The sequence below is a fragment of the Haematobia irritans genome, chromosome 3 (assembly GCF_050003625.1).
Source record: "Haematobia irritans isolate KBUSLIRL chromosome 3, ASM5000362v1, whole genome shotgun sequence".
Taxonomy (NCBI): Eukaryota; Metazoa; Arthropoda; class Insecta; order Diptera; family Muscidae; genus Haematobia; species Haematobia irritans.
This window is the reverse complement of record NC_134399.1, coordinates 52,644,040-52,667,862: the sequence shown is the minus strand read 5'-3', so window position 1 is coordinate 52,667,862 and position 23,823 is coordinate 52,644,040. Positions and strand designations below refer to the sequence as shown.

Here is a 23,823-nt window from a genome sequence, read left to right as displayed (position 1 = left end):
TAACTGATTCGTCTTAAAAATGGGCATCATTATATGAAAGAAAATTTCTTTTGGACTAAGGTTGACTTTACTATTTCAGAAAAAAAAATCTTTAAAATGAACGAAATTGTCTTTAAACTTGTTGTTTTTTTTTTTTGCATCTTGACCACAAAGCAATGAAGTGTTTAAAACTATGTCATGTTTTTAACACTTTGTTTTAAATACGTTTTCTTTCGTTTGATAGCATATGAAGAAAAAAAGGTGGAAATTGTGTCTTAAAAGTATCCCTACTTGAATTCTCAGCTTCTTTGGCTCGGAACCGGATATGCTTTTCTCGGTGTCGCAAACGTTATTCTTTGGTTATAGTTTTCGAATTTCTTTGAGAAGTTCAAACATTTTTTTCCAAATTCAGAAAATTAAAAAAAATGTGTCAGACTTTATTTTATTAAATTGTTTCACATCATGTAAAAACATAACAAAAATGTTATGGTTTTCTTCCAAATAAACATTTGTAAAGTTTGTCAAAAGCAATTCGCTTTTTAATTTAGTATAGACCCTAAGAACAAATCAAAGTTTATCGGATTACTTAGATTGTTCTTCGTCATGGCATAGAGATGCCAAGTGTAGTACATAATAAAATCCATACTAACAATATCAACTCCTTATTATATAATAATATCACATATAATTCGAAAATAAAAATTGGGAAATTCTCTTTCATTGTTTTAAGAGTAAAACGTTTAGTTTTGTATGATTAAAAATTATATGATTAAAAAATTAATTTTCTGATTTATATTTATTTACATTTCGTCAATCTAAGAATATATCATCAGTTGTATCTGTCAGTCGTCTATATCATTGTTAGTTTGTTTTTGCTGTTCTTCCATCCCTTGGTCCACTTCCTCTCTTTTTACTGAAACACAGGTGACATAAATTGCTGATAGTGCCAATTATTCTGCAATTGATTGTATTGAACCCCGACCAACATCGGCGCCAACCAATGCTACAGTCATATAACCAACCATCCCACAAATATCACATCACACGCAGAAAACATTCACCACACAAAGAAGTCCATCAAGTGCTGAGCCCTGAACATAACTGATGTCTACCTGTCGCTACCTTTAATGGTAAATTCGTGGTAGAGCGATACGACGAGAGAGTCATCTCACAATCACATAAACGAGATGACAACAGAATTTGTTCGTGCGTAAATAATGTGAATTAATGGAAAATCGTGTTAATTAAATGATATTTAAAGTGACAACCACAGCACAAAAATGCAACTATGATATAGACTCGTTTTTTTCTACTCTTGCTTCCTAGCGATGAAAATAATTAAAAATTTTTATTGAAGAGTAAGAAGAATTCGTTTCATACATACATAAATAGTAATTAATTACAATTTTACTCTCTGATTGTTATCCAAATCCTCTCCCATTTGGCCTCAGTTTGTGTGATTTACCAGGTTTTTGTTTGATTTTTTATTCTTTTTGAGTTAATCAATTTTCATATTGTTTTCTGCCGACCAGCCATCACATCCTTTATTGACAATTGTGTAAATACGTAATATCGAAAATGGGCGATTGATTGCAGAACCCCAAAGTTCGATATAAAATAAGGGAGAGTGTGAGGCCCCGAACAGATACAATTTATAACAAACATTTCAGGTGTAAATAAAACGTCATGCAGATATATAAACACACACATATAACGAAAGAAAAACAGATAGATTTACAGTGCTGCAAATGAGATTTGAGTTGAATAAAAGGGGCCTTTAAGAGGTATTTTTTCCTTTAGTACTGTATATAACATTTGTAAGCGTTACACTGAAAACCATATCGATTTCATATCCTTCAAATACGACTGCCGATAAATATTTCATTGAAGTCGACTTGTCCTTAAAGTCAGGCGATTCCACTTTAAAATGGGTAGCATTACGTAACAGAAACTTTTGGTGAAACGGGGTCTAATAAATCAGAAACTGTTCTTGAAATCGACATTAAATTGGAAGTTGTTTTTTTGTAACGTGACTATAATACTAAAAATCATTCAAAAAAACAAAGTTTATCCAGTTTTAAAGATTTTGTCTTTTTACTAATGGTTCCGAGCTAAAGAAGCGGAGAATTGCACTAAGGATTTGAGTTTTGCTTACTTGATGGGTTACTTCAAAAATGTGTAAATAAAAAAAATGAAATTTCCTTATTCAGACTGTAATGGTTCAAGTACACCCAGAAAAAAGTGACCCCTTCTTTAAGTTAAAATGAACTCATTGTGAAGAAAGTTGAACTTCGTATAGCGCCAAAGACATTTTTATTTGTTTGAACGATGTGATTTTCGTAGAAATTAGGGATAATGCATTCCATATATTAGTTAACATTTTCCTATATTTATATACCACTATACTACAGAATGAAAAAATTTAACTAATTTGAATTCATATATGGAATGATTTTATTGAAATTTTTTCATTCATTTCGACAAATCTTACACATCTGTGGTAAAACTTTTACTTCATAATTAGAACTGCTTACCTTCGTTTTTAAATACAATTTTATTTATTTCTATAAGCAATTTTATCTTCAATAAAAGACATGTTTTATTAATATATTGAATATATTTATTAAGAATCAACAGCATCGAATCTCTTTGAAATATTAGTTTATTATTCCACTATTTCCAATTTCCGTGTGATATTATCAACTGTAAAACGCACTTTTTCTTCTTCTTGTACTTTTCACTTTTAATAAGTTGCTGCCTAATGATTTTGTCCTCCTTTTACAATTTCAATGCCTACAAATATAAAAAATCATAAAACATTTTTGTTGCAAAAGGTTAGCGTCACTGAATATTACCTGATAATTGAAGATTCCAAAATGAAGACAAATGAAAGGGTTGTTATTCTGCTGGTGTTTTCTTTCTTTATACACTATCACGAACATTGATAGATTTATTTAAAAAAAAAACGAAAATTTTTCTCACTAATTTAAAATAACAAATATTTTATATATTTTATTTGTTATTTATTATATTATTTTACCATATTATTTTTTAACAATCTCTCCGTATACCAAAACAACGCGATTCCAACTAAAAAACAACCGACGCGCAAATATATCGATTACACCCACGCGCAAACACATCGATTACGATGACAGGTATCGATTACAGGTAGACAATAGAAATTTAGGAAAATTTCCTATATTCTAACAAGTGTGTTTCCTTAAGTTTTGAAAGGATTGCATACTTCTTAGTACGAATGAACTAAAATATTTTTCTATGCCAAGTGTTGTTCATATGTATGAAAAACTTTCTATTATAAAGGAAGTCGCAATTATCATTTTATAAGAAATTTTACTAATTTTGAGGAAATTTGGTTTTAGTTCGGTTTTTGTTTATTTTTACGAATGCTTTGTTATCGGTGAATAAAATTTTCTTTTTCAGTAGTAAATTCTTATACCCAGCGAAGAAAATAGCATGAGTAAAATTTCATGCCTTATTCTAGTTAATGAACTATTCCTAACTGCTTACAGTTTAGGATTTTTTTACTGAAACGAGTAAATTTTATTATTTTTCACAAAAATTTACCTTAATGGAAATAAAATGGATAAACTATATTGATGAAAATTTTTTCCTTTAGTTTCGAAGGCACTTTTTTCTGGGTGTAAAAAGCGTCTTTTAAATCTTTTAAATCTTGATGAACATCATAATCATAGAATTTAACCCTAGGGTAAGGTAAACATACATCTGTGGGACGTATCATAGTTTGTCATCATGTGGACAAAATTTGTGGATTTTTGTTTTAAATTTTTATACTTACACACATCGTTATTGTTGTTTTTTTGATCTCAGCTTAAAGCCATGCATTGACTAAACTACAAGTGTAGCTTAACCAACAGAGGAAAAGTATGCTTGTCAAATTTATTTGGGCAAAGCCCAAGCCAATTATCAGAATAAATTCGGGTAATTCACTCAACCCAAAGTGAACTACACTTGAACCTCCCGAAAAAGGGTTTGATAGTCGGCTACTGTCTAAACAGTGAATTACCCGAATTTATTCTGATAATTGGTTGATAGTTTTCGGTACTCATTTTCATGTGGGAGAGCGAAAAACTAAAACGCATACGTCTCTCAGATAAGCTGTCTAGGTTTTCTACAAAATTGAGGATTTGTTTCCAATATGTTAGCACAAAAAATTTAAATTAAAAAAAAAGACAAGAAATCTTTGTGCCCATGATAATACTATTTTCAGTGTATTATAAGTCATTGCAGATTCAATTTTACAATTTATGACTTCAAACTTTCGAATGAGATAGGGGAAATCGGTTGGGATTTCATACGATTTGCTGCTGGAGTATGACATTATACATCAAATGGAATTTTAATGTGAAATGTCGACTGACACATTTCACAACTGGGATTGATTATTTGTTTTGTTTGTGAAAGGCCCTTCAACAGGATAGAGTCCAACTCTGGACAGTGTTTGCATGTGCGTTTGTAAATCGATGGAACAAAAATGTTTTATTTTATTTGTTTGTGTCATGTTAATGTCAATTCAATTTGTTTATTTGGCCATTTGTCACACAGAGATTTTAATCACACATCAAAATGTACATACGATATATGAGATTGGGTCATTGGTCGGATCGGCCATTTCATGGCATTCTTTTAAGTGGGAACATACAAATATTTCATATCATAGATATTATTGCTCCTCATATGTTGATTAGGGGTGTTAATGTTACGTTGTATACGACTTATCTTACGTTCATAATCATTAAAAAAATAAAACCTAAATAAAAAAAACCCTATGATTGAGAATGACGAAGCATTGAATGGCAAGGACAGTATGAAAAATTGAATTACAGAAGAAATTAATTAGGTGTTTTTATGTCAAATTGGTGGTGTTTAATCCAAGTTCTAAAATTGTTCTATTATGGAAAGTATATGGTTTGTTTCACTTGATTTTTACTCTTTTTTATGAAACTCAAAAAGGTTTGATCTTCTTCCAAGATTTTGATTGATTCCAAATCAATGATGTGACCCTTTCATAGATGACAGAAGAATTATGTGGTAATGTTTTTGGCTCAAATTGGAATTGGTGATGTCATATGTATTTCTTAATTAATTTTCTAATGGTGTTCATAAATATTGATATGTTCACCTTTATAAACTAAATTTTTGAATTCAAGTCAGTGAACATGTTTGGAGTGCGGTAGGACACGCCTTACAAAAATTAAAGCAGTTTACTATATAAGTCATTTTTAAAAGGTTTTATCTTAACCATGAAGCCACTTGAGTTATCAACCACACGCAACAGTTGAATGTTGTATTAGTCTATCCCTGAGAATCCACAAAAAAGAAACATCCTCGGAAACAAAGTCGTTAAAGTCACCCCCACTCATTTACCTTCATTTGGTGGTGGGTTATATCAACGCTTTTAATTTTGATTGAAATCACAGTTTGTGTATTTGGGTTTTATTAAAATTTTAATGATATTCAAATAAAAAACTGGAATGAAATCGTTCACTGGACCTACCAAAGCAGACGGAAGAATAAATGCCGCTTTAAAAAAATGCGGGCAATCAAATCAAAACAGAACAAAAAACGAAAAACAAACAAAGTTAAGTGATAATGGTAAGAAATTAAAAATAATGATGAATTACTAATAACCGCCAGAGCACAAAAGAAACTTCAGCAATAGCGAGCATCAGGATAAAAAGGAGTCGCATGACGTTACAGGGAAAAGTAACCCAATTAAGATAAATGCATGAACTAAAATGTAAATACACTTACAAAAACGTATTTAAATTAGCTTTAAACAGCCACCTTCGTTGTACACATACGTAAGATAAGTGTTTAAGGAAGGTGGTTCCAGCAGTAATGCAAAAATAATATTAGAGTAAAAAATCTCAGACCATTGTTTTGTTAAATTTGTTAAAAAAATTATTATTTCAATATCTGTGTGTAAACTAAGTCAAAGACACAAAACAAAAGGTAATAGATTGATACACCCAAAGAAAAAATACATTCCTCCGGAACGAAATTTTAGACAAACGAAAATCTCCTTTGTTTTGAAGTAAACAAACCCGAATGTATGACAAGAGTTACAATAGTTGTCTCTAATCTTTTTTATTTGCTTTTAAAGAAGATTTTTTAGAGCTAAAAGAAATCTTCGTCGTCTAATATTTCGTTTTTTCAGAAAAGAAAACTCTTCTTTCAGTGTACTGGCCTGACAATTATTTAATTTTATCATTTAAAAATTTATTCAAAAGAATTTTAGATTTCGAGAACAGCTATGGGAACAAAATCCATTTTTTTACGATAAACCCATTTATCGAACTTGTTCCTTATATTATTGAAACTCAGCTTTGGGACATTTCAATCTCTTTTCCTATGCTCGGAATTATTCATACGATCACGAAATTAATTGGTCCAATTAAGCTTTAATTGAAGTTGCTTAAATCATGAAAATGATCATCAGTCACCGCCGTCAATTGTAAAGATTTTATTTTTAAAATTTTTGTGTAATACATCTTAATCCGGCTTAAAAATTTGAAAAATTCGTAAGCCGGATTTTGTAAAAGTTGGGAGTCGATTTGTACCTCTTATGTAATCACAAATACAAAACTTGGCATTGCTTTAAATTTCCAAAACAAGTTTCGAGTTTCAATCACATTTCCCTGGACAGCCCTCGTAAAATAGCAATCATGAAAGTATGCCTTCTCAAAATCCACCAGCATTTTACACCTTTTATATGTAATTAAAAAATCAGAGATGAGATTAAAAACAATTGCATACATATTGCACGGCAATGGGCCTCATGAAGTCACTACGTAACTTGCGGTAATATAAAATCATCCCCACTTTTCTATCTTCGTTTCCTCATATTCATTTGCAAACCATGGAATGCATGAACATAAATACATTTTTCTCTCATCCTGTGTTTCTTTTTATCGTCACTGTATAAATCCTTATTGGTTGATGACTGGGCATTGAATCTCCTTCTGCCATATCTCCAGCTTGTCTTCTCTGGCTATCATATAATATTTCGTTTTATCTGATATTGGGGGGTACTTTCACAAAAATAGCCATTACAAGAAGAAGAGAAAAAAAGAATAAACGAAAAATGTTAAATGTTTTAATTTTTAATAAACCACTTACAATTATTTGCAATTTTCATTTTGAATGCTAGGTGGGGGGTGACTATGATACTGTTACCACCGACACATCACACTATATAAAAGTATTTCTGCTGAAATTCAGAATAATAGGAAAAGCATGGGAAGACAGACAAAATATACCAAATGTGGTGGTAGTTGTTTGAAGCAAATGGTCCACTGTGGAATCCAGTTGGCAGGTTTTGATTCATTTGTAATATTCCATTATAATTAAATTAATTTCATTGGATAGCTCATATTCATGTAATCGCTATGTTTCTAACAAATCAGAATTTCACTTTAAAGAAATGATGGTCGATGTCCGTAAAATATCCCTCAAAAAGATCAAAGCCAATTGAATTGATTCTCTAAGGAGTTTTGTTTGTAAATCCCACAAAATGGTTCAATGAATTAGCTCAGTAATCTCCAATTTGGTAGCAATGTGAAATAACGATTGGGTATTGGAAACAATAAAAATAACCGTCATTTAATACAATAGTAGACATAGAAAATACAAGTAAGAAGCCGACCAAATAAACACTTAAATTAAGTTAAATTAGTATATTAGATAGTTACAAAAGAAAAATAAGACTTTGTTATATATTCTGGATGTATTTACTATTGAAGTGACATTTTATGGCTATAGATTCTTTAAATTCATGAAAGGTATACCATGAAAATTGGCTATATCTAAATCTGATCCGATTCAATAGCATTCGTCCTTGTATCTTGCGAAGTACAACTAGATAGGCAGTCATTGCATAAGTTACGAAACCAAAAAGATTAAAATTGAAAAAAACTAATAATTTATATTCTGTTTTGTGTTATTTCCAGATAAACTTGCAGCATGTTTTGTTTGCAAATCCGAAAATTGTCCACGAACACGACCACTTAAAAAGGGCCGTGGTCAACAATATGGCATTGCGGATGAAACTATTCCCGTTGGGGCCCGAGTCTGCAATACATGCCAATGCAAATCTGTACGTACTCGGTATCCAAACTGTCCTTTGCCAACATGTCCAAATCCGAAAGATCGTGCTAAACGTTTGCATAACATACCAGCACGACTCTATGAACTGGCTCCGGATGTGCGTGATCCCATTATACAAGAATTTCAAATACCTGCCCAGGCGACACGATGTTGTTCTGCTTGTCTTATGCGTATTCGCCGGAAATTGGATCCTCATGTTAATTTCACAGACGAAGAGCGTCGGACGGATGGTGACGAATCAGATGTCAGTACATCGTCGTGTGATGAACGCGAACCAGGTGGTAGTGATACTGCTTCAGTGGAGAGTCCAGAAAATCCTCAACGTCACAATTCTCTCACCAAGGATCTAGCGGCACAAAAAGCTTCGGCTCAAATGATAGCAAGTATGCAAACGACAGGTGTGACGGTGTCTGGCACGGCTGCTGGTAGTTCCAATAGCACTAATGCTTCAGATAGCACATCGACGTCAAATGCAGGCGTTGCGAGTGGTGTCGGTATTAGTGGTAGTGTACCATCTACGGCAATTATCAAATCGGATGAACGTTTGCTGCCTCCATTGGGCCATGCGCCCAAAAAACAAAAGACTTCCGAGGAATATGACTCCTCGGCCACTGAAACCGCCGATGAAGAGAATGAAAATTCTCCAGCCAACCGTCAAAGTCCCAAAGTGATATTGAATAGTACGAATAGTAGTAGCAGCAGTTCAGTAGTTGTATCCACAGCAAGTGGTCTCGGACCTCCACCAAGTGCAGTAAACGGCCCTGTGCCCCCCTCCGCGCCGGCAGCTCATCTACAAGACTTCTTATTTACTGTAATTGAGCGTTCGCTTAAACAGAAGGGACCGCCTCCGACAAAACCATCTAACCAACAGCATAATGCGGGGTCTAAGCAACAACAGTCACAGACACAGCATCAACAATCGCTTCAGCAACAGCAAAGCCAACAACCGCCAATGCGTTTGTCGGTTGACTCCTCTCCCAGCAATAGTAGGCGCAATGATATAATAGGTAGTAGTACCAATAATAGTAGTAACAACAGCTCCAACAATAATAACAATTCCAACAATGATGTAATGCTAGTAAGAGAATATCGTAATGATGGTTCCATTAAACATCAACCTCAGGCTCATGGACAACCTATTGTGTCCGGCGGAGGCAATGCGAGTAGTGGTATGTCGTCGCTTAATTCTGTACAAAATCTAAACGCCCGTCAATCACAACCTCCTCAATCGCAAGTAAGTTCAAATGCATCTGTTGGATCGGGACACCCAGATAATCTGGCTACTTTATCGGTAGTCAATTCTTATATACCGGGACAGCATTTGATGTCCGGTGCTGGGTTAATGCATCATCAACAACAAAACGATATTAAGGCCACAATTACACCCGTAATGAAGTCAGGAAAAACAACAACAACAACGCCTCCACATGTGAATGCTCCTCCTCCACCTGAAACAATAATCTATTCCACTTCTCGCAACACTGAACCGGAGCCACAAACATTGGATTTGTCTATAAAGAAACCTTCTCGTGACGGTCCTTCCCCACATAACTCATCTTCGATGAATACATCGTCGTCGTCTGTTGGCGATAGTGGTGGTGTATCTCGTCATCAGCAGCCACCCCCCAGCTCGGCGGTGAAGCATGTGAGTAATGCTCCCAGCATTTATCGGGGCTCGGAACCCACTCCACTCATTGGAGCTCCGACCAATCACGCGTATGTTTATCATCCTCATCCATCGAGTGTGGGAGTCGTCAAAGTACCACCGCCAGGATCTCTTTATGTGTCACAAGTACCTGTCCCCATGTCTATAACACAACCGCCACCTGGTGTACCGGTTAGTAGCGGCAGTTCTGGACGAGGAAATCAATCATCTCAAGCACCTTCTTCACAACCACCTCCATCTCATATGCAGATTTCGGGCCAGCACAATAAAGGCATGGGTGGCGTCAACAAGATACCACCCAAACTCAGTCCACAGCTAATACATCCATCAAGTTCTCATGGTCAGGCTCCATCGCCATCTCAGCAGCAACAGCAGCAACTTATGGTTGGTCCAAAGGGATCAATTACTCATGGAACCCCAGTCAATAATGCAGCTCAGCAAATAATAGTGCATTCGGCCACTGCAGGCGCTACTCTTAGTTCAAAATTCGATAATTTGCTTCGACAAACTCCTCCTTCAAGTTCGGGTCAGACGGAGAGCAACAAATTAGGTTCAATCACCCAGGGAACCCCAATACATCTGCCATCTCATTTAGAAAATAAACGGACATATGAATATGGTTATAAATCATCACAACGTCAAAGTCCTGCTCAACAGCATCATCCACCGCCATCGCAGCAGTCGTCGTCGCCACAGGCACCGCCGCAAAACGCATACGGTGTCGGCAATTATTCGAGGGGCCCGTACCCTGTGGAACAATCTCCGGTATTAAGTACACGCCAAATTGTCATGCATGACTATATAACTTCTCAGCAAATGCAAGGTCAACAACAACGCAATGTGCCCCGAAGCGGTAGTGCGAATTCGACGGGTGCGCCTGGTTCTGGCAAGGAATCACCATCGCCACGAAATAGCAGCAGTGGTTTAGTTTATTACGACAAGGAAAGAGGACGGTCAGAGTATTCCAGTCGAGCTTCTCCTGCAGAGCATAGCAACAGGTAAGTGCGTAACATTAACATGTCAAATTGATTGTAAAGCATTTGTCCATCATTCCTAGTACACCTAGCCCACATCGTACCCCGCCACCGCCTAGACAAGGTGTTATCCAACGCCACAATACGGGCGGCTCTAAACCACCATCACCTGCAGCACCACCCCAAGGTCGGATGCATGTTGTGATGTCGCACAATTATCCGCCAGGTAAGACCGCTGAACAAATAGAAAGAGAATCAGGTGGCCGGAAAGTTCATTTGGATCCTTTTATTTCTTTAGCCGGTCACGATGCGTTTTCGTCATTCGTAGATCTGGCGGTACAGCAACCACAATTGCCAGTGCCCTCTCAGAAAGATGATAAAACATCATCGTCCACTTCTGGATCATCTGGTCCACCGCCGCAATCATCTGCTCAACCACAACAACCTCCTCCACCCACACATCACGATGCCATTCGTTACCAAATGAATCGTGAACACATGGCCGCTTTTCATCATCAACAAGCAATGGCCGCTGCTGTGGTACAACAACAGCAGGCCGCCGCTGTCGCTCAACAACAACATCAGTATAGACAACATCAGGCCGATATGCAACGCCGTATGGAACAGGCTAAACGTGATCAACGTATGCAGAACGCGGCTATAGAACGTGATCGGGATTTGCAAAAGCGCCAAGATCGTTTAGATCGTGAACGTGAGCAACGCGAACGTGAACGAGAGCGAGAGCGTGAACGTGATCGAGAAAGGGACAGAGAGAGAAGAGAACAAGAACGTGCTGCTGAAGAACGAGAACGCGATGGCAGACGCATGGAACGAATTTATGCAGGAAATGCTGCGACTGCTGCAGCTGTTGCTGCTGCTACTGGTGCAGCGCCGCACTACATACGTGGCCCACCAGATTCTGGGCCTCCTCGTTCTATCCCTGATCGCGAAAGAGATACGTAAGTAATATTGCTTTTATCATTGTTGCTTTCATAATTGGAGTATTAATAGGTACCACAGGGGTAGTCATCCTGGTCAACAACCTACAGAGGGAACTTTTTCCGCCCAAACTCTAATTGATGCGATTATAAAACATCAGATCAGCCAGAGTAGTACGGAACCCAATACATTGACAGTTGGCCGTGAAATGCCAAGAAGTGGCTTTGTAAGTTAATCGAATTAAAATAATGTTGTAATTTGGTACTGTTTCCATGTTTTGGCATGAATGACATGAATTTATTCTATATTTGTAGTATAATTCACGAGATATTGGCGCTCCACCACCCCGACATCCATCAAATGTCACTATATCCGCTTTGCAAGCCTCCGAGAATAATGGCAAATCTGCATCGCCCAACGTCATAAACATTGACTTGGACAACGACCGGACTAGTGTAGCATCATCATCTTCTGGAAGTGGAAGCGGGCCGGGAGGTCAACACGAGCCAACAGGTCAATCTGGGCGTAATGCACGCAATAGCGGCCCACTGCCACCGACTTCACAGCAGCCACCTTCATCGCAATCGTCGTCACAGATGCGTACGAAGAATATTACATTTGGAGAATTGACCGATACCATTATTGCTAACGATTATGGCCCAAATCCAATGCACCTTCGGGCGCCCCATCCACCAAATTTTATGACATACATGCAGGATGCTCAAACTATTGTGACTCCAGAAGTGTGGAAAACGAACAGACGGGTCCAAAAAGAGGCCGAAGCTGCGGCAGCTGCAGCATCGAAGGGTCCCTCTAATTCTCAGTCAAATGTGAATTCGAGTTCTGGTCCTGGTACCCCAACAAATACATCTGGACGATCTAATACTCCTGGCGATGATCGGAATATCATTCGCATGCCGCAGTCAATAAGTCCCCGCAAATATATGCAAGAGTATATGATGCAAACCCACGATTATCATTTCCAACAACAGCAACAACAACAACATGGAGCTCCACCACCACAAGGATCCAGCCATGGTAGTTCAAGTATAATGAGACAGCCTCCCTATGATTCGGGACCTGCAGGATCAACGGCTGGTTCTTCATCTTCCGGAGGACCTCAAGTTGTTCAAAATCACCCTTTCGATACAATGAAATATGTGCAAAATCGGATAGCGGAGGCCATGAGAACCGAGGGTGATCGGGTAGCTAATGCTGGTGCCTCTGCCGTATCGTCAGTCAACGATCACGATCATCACCACAACGATCACCGCATGAAGGACAGTCATGAACCGCGCAAGACTCCAAATCAATACGATGATCGAGATGGTGGAAGACGTTCGGCTAATAGCGATACATCACACACCTCGGGTATGGTTGTTGCCGGAGGTGTTACCTACCAACAAACTCCAGTAACGACTTTTGCTGCCACTACATACGCTTATCCTTATAGTGCTTTGAATGTACCAAGTTCTGCGAGTGGTTTACCCCCACCCCAACAGATATCTCTAAATGCCGCCCACCAAATGCAAAGCAGTTCTGGACCCTCTAGCGGCCACAAACAACCATCTCATATATTACATGGCGGTAGTGTTCATGAATCTGGTGTTCCCAATTCTGTGGTAAGCACAACGTCAGTTAGTGGTAGTGGTAGCAGTGGAGGTGGTGGTAGTGTGCAGGGAGGTGCCGCTAATGAGCCAAAACCTTTGCTATCAGCTCAGTATGAGGCACTGAGTGATGAAGATTAGTTGTGACTTCAAGCGTCTGGGGCCAATGTAAGATATCATACGGCCCAGCAGACGCATCATACTAAGCCCACACAACATCAGCATGCGCCACATCAAATTTATCACTCGTCCGTTGGCAGGGGCAACAATAGATATGGAGGTGGTGATGAACAATCTCGTATACGAAGTCAAAAACAACTGCACCAATTGTCCCAATACCAACCACCATCTACACAGCAACAATCGTCAAATGCACTACAACAACATTATTATCGTACTGTCTATAAAAACACTGATTTAACAATCGAACAACAAAGTCCTCAAGTGCAAACACAAAAACCTCAAGCACATTATCATCACCACAACATGCAACAGCAGCAGCAGCAGCCAACGATGCAACAACCACATCATCACCATCATCATCATCAAACGCAACCTCTTTCATTTAATGGTAACATAAAAAATAGCAACAACCTGAATGCAAACAACAATAACAATCGTTATTTCTAAGTAATAAATAAGTTACAAATTTAATCAATTTTAATATAAAAAAGACGGGGTTACACACACAACATCCTTTCCTGGTGTTCCCTCCATTATTCACAAAAATTCACCCCAATTCACATAGCGAGGAATCTTCTCCAAGAAATAGGACATGTAAAGTCAGCTAGAGTCTTATATGAGAATATAGAAACAAAATTGAAATACCTTAACCATAATCACATGCAGAAAGATTTGGAATTATGAACAAACATATTTAAACATCAAATCCAAAAACTCAATGAATGTATTAAAGCAAAATGCAGGATTTCTGCTATTTTTAGTTCGATCCTACCCTGTATATTTAGCTATTTACTAATGACAAGATCCAGACGCTTATCATGCAACAGAATTGTACATTTTTTTTTTTCAAAAACTACAAATATTTTGCAATTTCCTTCCATCTATTTGGATTTTCTTTTTTGTTTGTTTGTTTTGGAGTACATCCTCATCATTTTTAAGTACAAAATAAATTATTAGGACTATATTATAATTTTCACGTTTGGTCTAAAGTCACATAATACAAATACACACACACACTTGTATACACTATAAACATGTATGTATAACGATAATACAATGAATATAGGAAATCAATATAAATATTTATAATAAATAATATAAATAATAAACAAACATAATGTAAAATTCACATTTTAAATCATTGCTTAATCAATACCCGTCGCAGAATTAATGGAAGATTTCATTTTTGTGCATTTTTACTTGCAATCATTGATGGGAAATGTGAATAAATTAAAATGTGTATTTGTTTCTTCATAAACATAACATTGCCGTTTCGACGTCAACAGTCTAAGGTCTTCTAAATCGAAGTAAAAACTTTTGAAGAAATTAGTAATTTGATTAGAATAAATTTAATAGTCAAAAATATTTTAAAACTATTATTAGAAACTAATTTGAAACGAAAACACATGTCAATTTTGTAAAATACCTGCGTAAATATTTGAATATCCATGTTGATATGTTCGGATTTAAGCACATTCAAATAAGTGCTATGGGACTGAATGTAATCAAATTTCAATAACGACATAAAATTGGGAAAGGTAATAGGTATACTCAGAGCCTATAATTCATCAGACCGCGAAAGGTACCTCCCATCATAGAGATATATATTCAGGTTCTCAATTTTACGGACTTTGTCATTTTCAGAGTAATATATTAGTCGGCCGATCTGATTGAAAACTAGAATTTTGTGAGTTTTACTGACTTTAATATTTTTATTGAGAGATTATATTTTGCATTTGGTAATAGAATTGAGAACAAAGCGAACATCTATACAGATGGTTCTCATAGAACTTGGACGATTTAATCGATTTTAACATTAGAATAGATTTTTCTCATTAAATATAATAGACTCTTCACTATAAATATCCACTTTCATGTGTAGAATCTGTGTAAGAATTTCTATATAAGCTTTAAAACATTCATGTGTTCGATAACTTGCCTTCGTTTTTTCAATTTATTTACAATGTACATTGATTTCAAGTCTTATATTGAGTTTTGATCAGCCAGCTTCTTATGGTATAATGTATAACCAAAGTAACGCTTGGAATATTTTTCTTTTCGTTTAACTTTAGATTCTCATATAGTGAATTCGTAGTAACTTCACATTCAATTCATTCAGTTTATGTTGTGCCACATAAATATTATGTATAGAAAATTAAATAAAAAGTTGGAAATAATCGGTTGGCTGTTTATTTTGGTTTTTGTCTTTTGAAATTAATCGTATTTAAAAGTAATTAAAGCGATGTGGAGAAAATTATATTATCATTGAAGAAGCATACATTAGGTACACATAATATACAAAACTACTACACACAAAATATCGGCTATAATTTAAAAGCAAAGAGAGAAGAAACAAATTATGTATATATATATATATATATATATATATATATATATATATATATATATATATATATATATATATATATATATATATATATATATATATATATATATATATATATATATATATATATATATATATATATATATATATATATATATATATATATATATATATATATATATATATATATACATACATATATATATATATATATATATATATATATATATATATATATATATATATATATATATATATATATATATATATATATATATATATATATAAACAACGCTAAGACTAATACATTACCCCCATAAAAGAATACTAGAAATAAAATGAAAGTTATAAGCTACACTCTTATATAATGTACAATATTTACACATAAAACCACAATAACTATATATATATATATACATACAACTATATAAATAAATATACATATATAGATTTTCATAATTAACAACTAATTTATAATAAGAAAAGAAAAAATGAGGAAATATATTCTTAACTTATGTGTTAAAACAAAAGTAAAATATTTGCAAGAAAAATATACATATAAATAATAGCTATACAACTTGTACAATTAAAAATAAATGAGTTTATGCCACTTATAAATGAAAAAAAAAACGAAAAATGCTACACTTTTTCTTTTCTAAAGTCAAAATATTTCTTTTATAAGTTGAAGAAAAAATATAATTATTATATGATATATACATATATAAATATAATATCCTTATACATATATATGAATAGTTATTTAATATAAACAACAAAAACAATAAGAAACAAAAATGATCTTTGCATTACACATATATATCTTTTTTAAGTTCTTCATTTAATGTTAAAAAGAAAAGTATGAAAAAATTGAAGCAAAAAACAAAATGGAAAACTGATGAAAACCTTATTATAAACAGAAATTTAGTTTGTAATTTTGCCTTAAGTTCTAAGCTTAACCTCTAATGGAAAAATATTACAAAAAAAAACATAAACATAAAAACAATAAGCTAAAGTAAAAATATGTAAAACAAAACTAATAGCTGTCGAAAATCTAAGGAAAATGTATAAAAAATCTGAATAGTTATTTAGTTTATAAATAAAATTTATTGCAAAAACTATAAAAAAAAAACATAAAACAGCATATTAGCTTAATATAATTTTATTATTTTTACTCTTAAAAATATTCATTTTTTTTTTAATAAATAAAACAAAATTGTTTCCTTCGATTTTTTTTATAATAATCCATTAAAAATCGTAATAATATAAAAAAGAAAAAACTATAAAAAGTAATATAAATTAAACTGTGTTTTGTAATTATATTTAATATGATCTAAATAATAAATATCCTTCCCCTCTTATAACTTTAAACACATAATATAAAATAATCATTGATTCATGTGTTTTTTAAGGAAATGTATTTTTAGTTTATATTATAATGTATTTCTCTTTTTTACCTACTATCTAAGTAGAATGTTGTGTCTGATTTATGATTTTTTTTGACTTTTCTTATACATAAACACATTTTTTGTAGCTCTAACATTTCAATAAAACCAGAAATACTTGTTAATTTTCTTAAGTTTTATTTTTTTCTTGGCCCTTAAACAGATATCCCACAGTAAACATGTATGTAGTAACACCATCTGTCCTTTACCATCACCATGTACCAACACACATTTAGCATTTTCCATTTTCGTAAGTTTTTCATACAATTTCGTAACTTTTTTTAAAGAAAAGCAAATGCAAACGAACGAAGCATTCAAACATTAAAAGAAAAACTTTTTTGCATTTTGCAATTATGAAAATAAACTTAAAAAGAAAAAATATACATAATAAATATATTATTTATATTATATAAATTATTGAATAACAACAAGAAATTACACTTACTACCACATAAACAATTTATTGGTATAAAAAATCATAAAATTAAAACAGATAGAAGAGTATAACGATTACAAATATGAAGAGAAATATGTGTTGGGTATAATCGTCAACAGCCACATCAACATACATTGAAGATGAAAAAATGAAATAATTAAAAAAATAAACTGAAAGTAATGAAAAAGGAAATTATTAGAAAATAAATTCAAAGTGAAAATTAAAAAAAAAAAATGTTTTTTTATTTATTCTTATTTACAGTGATTATTTGCAAACGATTTGTTTGATATGGATAACACAGGGGAACAGTGATTTTGTTGATTAAGAACTGAATATCATTTCTAAGGTTATTTGGGACGCTGAATCCAAATCTGCTCTCGGTTTTTTTTCTATCAGCTCGAAATATACCGTTATGTTCAAAATTAAGGCACTTCCGCCATATATATTGGAATAACTTGAAAACGGTTCAAAATCCTTTACAATATTCTCTTTAAGCTGTCTTTACATTGTTTTTCAATTTTCCAAGTAGTTTTAGAGATATCGTTCAAGTTTTGCAAAAAAAAAAGAATTTTTTGACAATTTTTTTTATCTTTAAAAAATTCTAAAAAATCGAAATGGTACAAACATCACAGTTTTATTCTAGAAACAGTTAAATAAATTTCCAATAAAATGAGCTTTATTTCATTACAATCGGTGCACAACTTTTGATTTTATTCACGATTTACTGAATTGATATAAATCGCGATTTCCATACATAAAAAACATTTTCTAATGGGTAAGTGTTTGTATGTAATAAGTTTATTTTTGTAACGGTTCTGTTGATTAAGAATGGAATATCGTTTTTAAGGTTATTGGGGACGCTGAATCCAAATCTGCAATTGATTTTTTTCTATCAGCTCGACATTTCGAGATATACAGTTATGTTCAAAATTAAGTCACTTCCGCTACATATATTGGAATAACTTGAAAACGGTTCAACAAATAAATTTAGAAAAAAAAATCCCAAACAATGTTCTCTTTAAGTCGTTCTTACACAATTTACTGAATTGGTATACATCGCGATTTCCGTAAAAAATAAACATTTTCTAATTGGTAAGTTTTTTATGATTCTACGAATTAAAAAAATTTGGTAATAAAAAAAGTAGGTAGCAAACTCAAAACGCCTATACATTTTATTATTCCTTTGTGACACCAAGTCAGTTCACAGTCAATTAAAGAAAAAAAAAAATGCACTTCTTTTTATCGATGTGTGGTTTACCGTAGGTAACGGATAATTTTTAAGGAAATTCCCCTTAACATATGTGTTTATTCATAAGTGACCGTCAATAAAATTGTGGATATAATTTTATCTAGGTACTTTAGTAAAAAACTATGAAGTATTCAACCAATTTTTGTCATTCAACAAGTGTTTACGAAAGTGAAAAGTATAACGACAATAAATATGACTACGTCAAGAGACAGCTGTAAAATCAATCCCAACTATTTTTGTCACATATGTGGTGAATACACTTTTATAAAAATAGAAAAAGTGTGTCAGATTTTATTAAAAAAGCTTATTTTGAATACTTTGGATTTGCCATGGAAATCCGTGACAAGTACTGGGTTCCTAAAGGGTGATACGGTCAAAATTTGGTCAAGGGAAAACGCGTGTAAATCGGTGAAATCATTTATTTAAAAAATCAAATTAAATTTCTTTTTCAAGTTCAACTAATATAAAAATCAGGAAAAATATTCAGTTAGGATTTCGCTTTTCCAAATCCGAATTGCCGGGCCTCACGCTTGACACCTGCCATCAGATTTTGTACAGCCACCTTGTCCACCTTCTTCGCCGCAGAAAGCCAGTTTGCCTTGAACTGCTGCTCGTCCTTAGCAGTTTTTTGGACTTCTTTAGGTTCCGCTTGACAATAGCCCAGTATTTCTCAATTGGGCGGAGCTCTGGCGTGTTGGGAGGGTTCTTGTCCTTGGGAACCACCTGTACGTTGTTGGCGGCGTACCACTCCATGGCCTTTTTACCGTAATGGCAAGATGCCAAATCCGGCCAAAACAGTACGGAACAACCGTGTTTCTTCAGGAAAGGCAGCAGACGTTTATTCAAACACTCTTTCACGTAAAATTTGGTTGACAGTCCCGGAAGCTATGAAAATGCTGCTTTTCAAGCCACAGGTACAGATGGCTTGCCAAACCAGATATTTCTTTGCGAACTTTGGCAGTTTTATGTGCTTGAAAATATCTGCTACCTTTCCCCTTCCTTCTGCCGTATAAAACTCCTGTCCCGGAAGCTGCTTGTAGTCGGCTTTGACGTAGGTTTCGTCGTCCATTACCACGCAGTCAAACTTCGTCAGCATCGTCGTGTACAGCCTCCGGGATCGCGCTTTGGCCGTCGTATTTTGTTTATCATCGCGATTTGGAGTCACTACCTATTTGTAAGTCGATAGTCCGGCTCGTTTTTTGGCTCGATGCACGGTTGTAGACGATACACCCAGCTTATTTGCGGCATCTCGGAGAGAGAGGTTAGGGTTTCGCTTGAAACTACCGGCAACTATCTTTGTCGTCTTAGCGGCTTCCGGTTTTCCTCTCTGTGTAGAGTATTTAAGGTTATGGGCAGAGAAGCAAAGGACCCACTTCAAGTATAAAACACCAATGATCTGGCGGGAACCTTTGAATCATTATGACGACTGTTATTTTTGCGCAGTCAACATAACAGGCATTAATAAAAGAATCCGGTCTAAAAGATTTATCCTAACGTGTTGTCTATTACCCAACCAGTCCTGCATTCTAGTAAGGATTCAGAACTACAACCATATACATCTACAGACAATTTTCACGACCTACAACTAAATGTTCCTTCATCAATTTCTGAATCTGGATCAGATGGAATCCATTTAGATATTTCTTATGAACGCGAACAATTTAATCAGGATGAGCTTAGTGATTTAGTGAGAGACCTTGGACTCTCTAAAAAAGCATCTGAAATTCTAATTTTTATTTCTATAGAAAATTTTGTGAAAATTTTATTTCTATAGAAAATTTTGTTAAAATTTTATTTCTGTAGAAAAATTTGTCAAAATTTTATGTCTACTTTGTCAAACTGAGTTATATACGTATTTGATCGATCTTTTTTGATTTAATATATACCACGTATGGACTTACATACAATTTAGAAGATGGTGCTAGGAGGTTTTAAGATACCTTGCCATCGGCAAGCGTTGCCGCAACTTAAGTAATTCGATTGTGGATGGCAGTGTTTAGAAGTTTCTACGCAATCCATGATGGAGGGTACATAAGCTTCGGCCTGGCCGAACTTACGGCCGTATATACTTGTTTTTTTTTTTTTTTGATTGGGCATTTCAATTTAGTTACATTAATTGGGGAAGTCTAAAATCGTCAAATTTGGAGCCAAAATAAACAAGTATATACGGCCGTAAGTTCGGCCAGGCCGAATCTTATGTACCCTCCACCATGGATACCGGTGGCAAGGAATCCAGCATTGAAATATGGGGGTCGCTTATATGGGGCTATATACAATTATGAACTTGATATGGACCAATTTTTGTGTGATTAGGGATCGATTTATCTGAGGGCCATATATAACTATAGACCGATATGGACCTAGTTAGGCATGGTTGTTAACGACCATATACTAGCACAATGTACCAAATTTCAACTCACTCAGATGAAATTTGCTCCTCCAAAAGGCTCCAAAACCAAATCTCGGGATCGGTTTATATGGGGCTATGTATGATTATGGACTGATATGGACCACTTTTGCATTGGTTGTTAAATATCATATACTACCACCACGTACCAAATTTCAAGCAGATCGGATGAATTTTGCTTCTCCAAAAGGCATCGGAGGTCAAATCTGGGGATCGGTTTATATGGGAGCTATATATAATTATGGACCGATAGGAACCAATTCATGCATGGTTGTTGGATACCATATACTAACATCACATACCAAATTTCAACCGAATGGGAAGAATTTTGCTCTTCCAAGGGGCTCTGGAGGTCAAATCTGGGGATCGATTCATATGGGGCCTATATATAATTATGGACCGATATCGACCAATTTTTGCATGGGAGTTTGAGGCCATATATTAACACCACGTACCAAATTTCAACTGAATCAGATGAATTTTGGTCTTCCAAGAGGCTCCGGAGGTCAAATCTGGTGATCGATTTATATGGGGGCTATATATAATTATTGACCGATGTGGATTAATTTTTGCATGGTTGTTAGAGACCATATACTAACACCATGTACCAAATTTCAGCCGGATCGGATGAAATTTGGTTCTCTTAGAGGCCTCGCATGCCAAATCGGGGGATCGGTTTATATGGGGGCTATATATAATTATGGACCGATGTGGACCAATTTTTGCATGGTTGTTAGAGACCATATACTAACTGCATGTACCAAATTTCAGCCGGATCGGATGAAATTTGCTTCTCTTAGAGGCCTCGCAAGCCAAATCGGGGGATCGGTTTATATGGGGGCTATATATAATTATGGACCGATGTGGACCAATTTTTGCATGGTTGTTAGAGACCATATACTAACACCATGTACCAAATTTCAGCTGGATCGGATGAAATTTGCTTCTCTTAGAGGCCTCGCAAGCCAAATCTGGGGATCGGTTTATATGGGGGCTATATATAATTATGGACCGATGTGGACCAATTTTTCATGGTTGTTAGAGACCATATACTAACACCATGTACCAAATTTCATCGGATCGGATGAAATTTGCTTCTCTTAGAGGCCTCGCAAGCCAAATTTGGGCGTCCGTTTATATGGGGGCTATACGTAAAAGTGGACCGATATGGCCCATTTACAATACCATCCGACCTACATCAATAACAACTACTTGTGCCAAGTTTCAAGTCGATAGCTTGTTTCGTTCGGAAGTTAGCGTGATTTCAACAGACGGACGGACGGAGGGACATGCTCAGATCGACTCAGAATTTCACCACGACCCAGAATATATATACTTTATGGGGTCTTAGAGCAATATTTCGATGTGTTACAAACGGAATGAAAAAGTTAATATACCCCCATCCTATGGTGGAGGGTATAAAAAGAGTAGCATTCCATCTCACTTCCCTGATGCCAATCACTGCTACACCCTCACAAAAAATTTTATATTCCCCGACATCTTTCTCACTTCCACGATATTTTTTAGTTCTTAGCACCTTTTTCTGTAATACAAACATTGTAGAAGAAATTATTAAATTTTATGATTTTTTTTTATTTTAATTTTACCTTTTGCCGGACGGGGATTCGAACAGCGGACCACACAATTTGTAAGGATCAAAGAAGTAGCTATTTCTAAATTAATATATGTTTGCATCCAAGCATATTATATTTACAAACATTTTATGTCCCAAACATAATATGTTCTAACATATTAACATATATGTCCCACACATGTTATGCTAGTTTATGAACATTATTTGCTTGCACTCAAAAATATTGTGTTCCAAACATATAATGTTTATAGCCAAACATATGAAAAACAGTCTTTTTCATCCGTGTATATAGGTAGCCTTGAAGCAAACATCTTGATTTGCCCGCACACAAATACAAATAATTATTTCTTCCAAAACGAATTTTTAGACCTATCGGTAAAGATGTTTCTTTGACAGCAAATTAATCCTTGTCTACGGTAGCCCTTAACGAACTTTGTTTTGGCTAAAAAGAAACATTTATAACAATAAATGAAAACATCTCCGGCCTAAAATTTCGTTTGCCAGAAAAAATTAAGTTTTTAAGTGTAATGTTCGCCTGATGTCCTTTAAGCTACATAAATAGAAATTCTAACGGTTCTTACCGGAAAAAACATGCCCTGGGACCAAATCGATGAATCGATTTTGGATCACCGCATTCGATCGTAATTTATTTTGTCTACTACTTTTTTTACATTGCTGTAAACATATGGTAATAAGAAATTGAAAGAGAGTAGAATTTCAAAATAATGTTTTGTTATCAAATTATGTTATTTCTGAGATATTTATATTGTTTTTGTGTGTTAAAATATATGTGTAAAAATATATTATGGATCCAAGTGTTTTTTGTCGTTTCTTTTCCTCGTCTTCGGA

The 23,823-nt window shown here is 34.7% G+C and overlaps 1 protein-coding gene across 4 annotated transcripts in view; it reads left to right on the top strand.

Moving 5' to 3' along the window:
• Positions 1 to 15,841, top strand: part of Smr (nuclear receptor corepressor smrter) — a 240,298-nt gene extending 224,457 nt beyond the window's left edge. For 3 of the 4 annotated variants that reach the window (XM_075302317.1, XM_075302319.1, XM_075302318.1), the window contains 4 exons: positions 7,974 to 10,794; positions 10,854 to 11,729; positions 11,782 to 11,935; positions 12,024 to 15,841. In XM_075302317.1, coding sequence (XP_075158432.1) covers positions 7,974 to 10,794; positions 10,854 to 11,729; positions 11,782 to 11,935; positions 12,024 to 13,457 — 5,285 coding nt within the window. In that variant the 3' untranslated portion in view covers positions 13,458 to 15,841. The remainder of the gene's footprint in view (positions 1 to 7,973; positions 10,795 to 10,853; positions 11,730 to 11,781; positions 11,936 to 12,023) is intronic. The other variant, XM_075302321.1, reaches the window with a different exon arrangement.
• Positions 15,842 to 23,823: the final 7,982 nt, after the last annotated feature.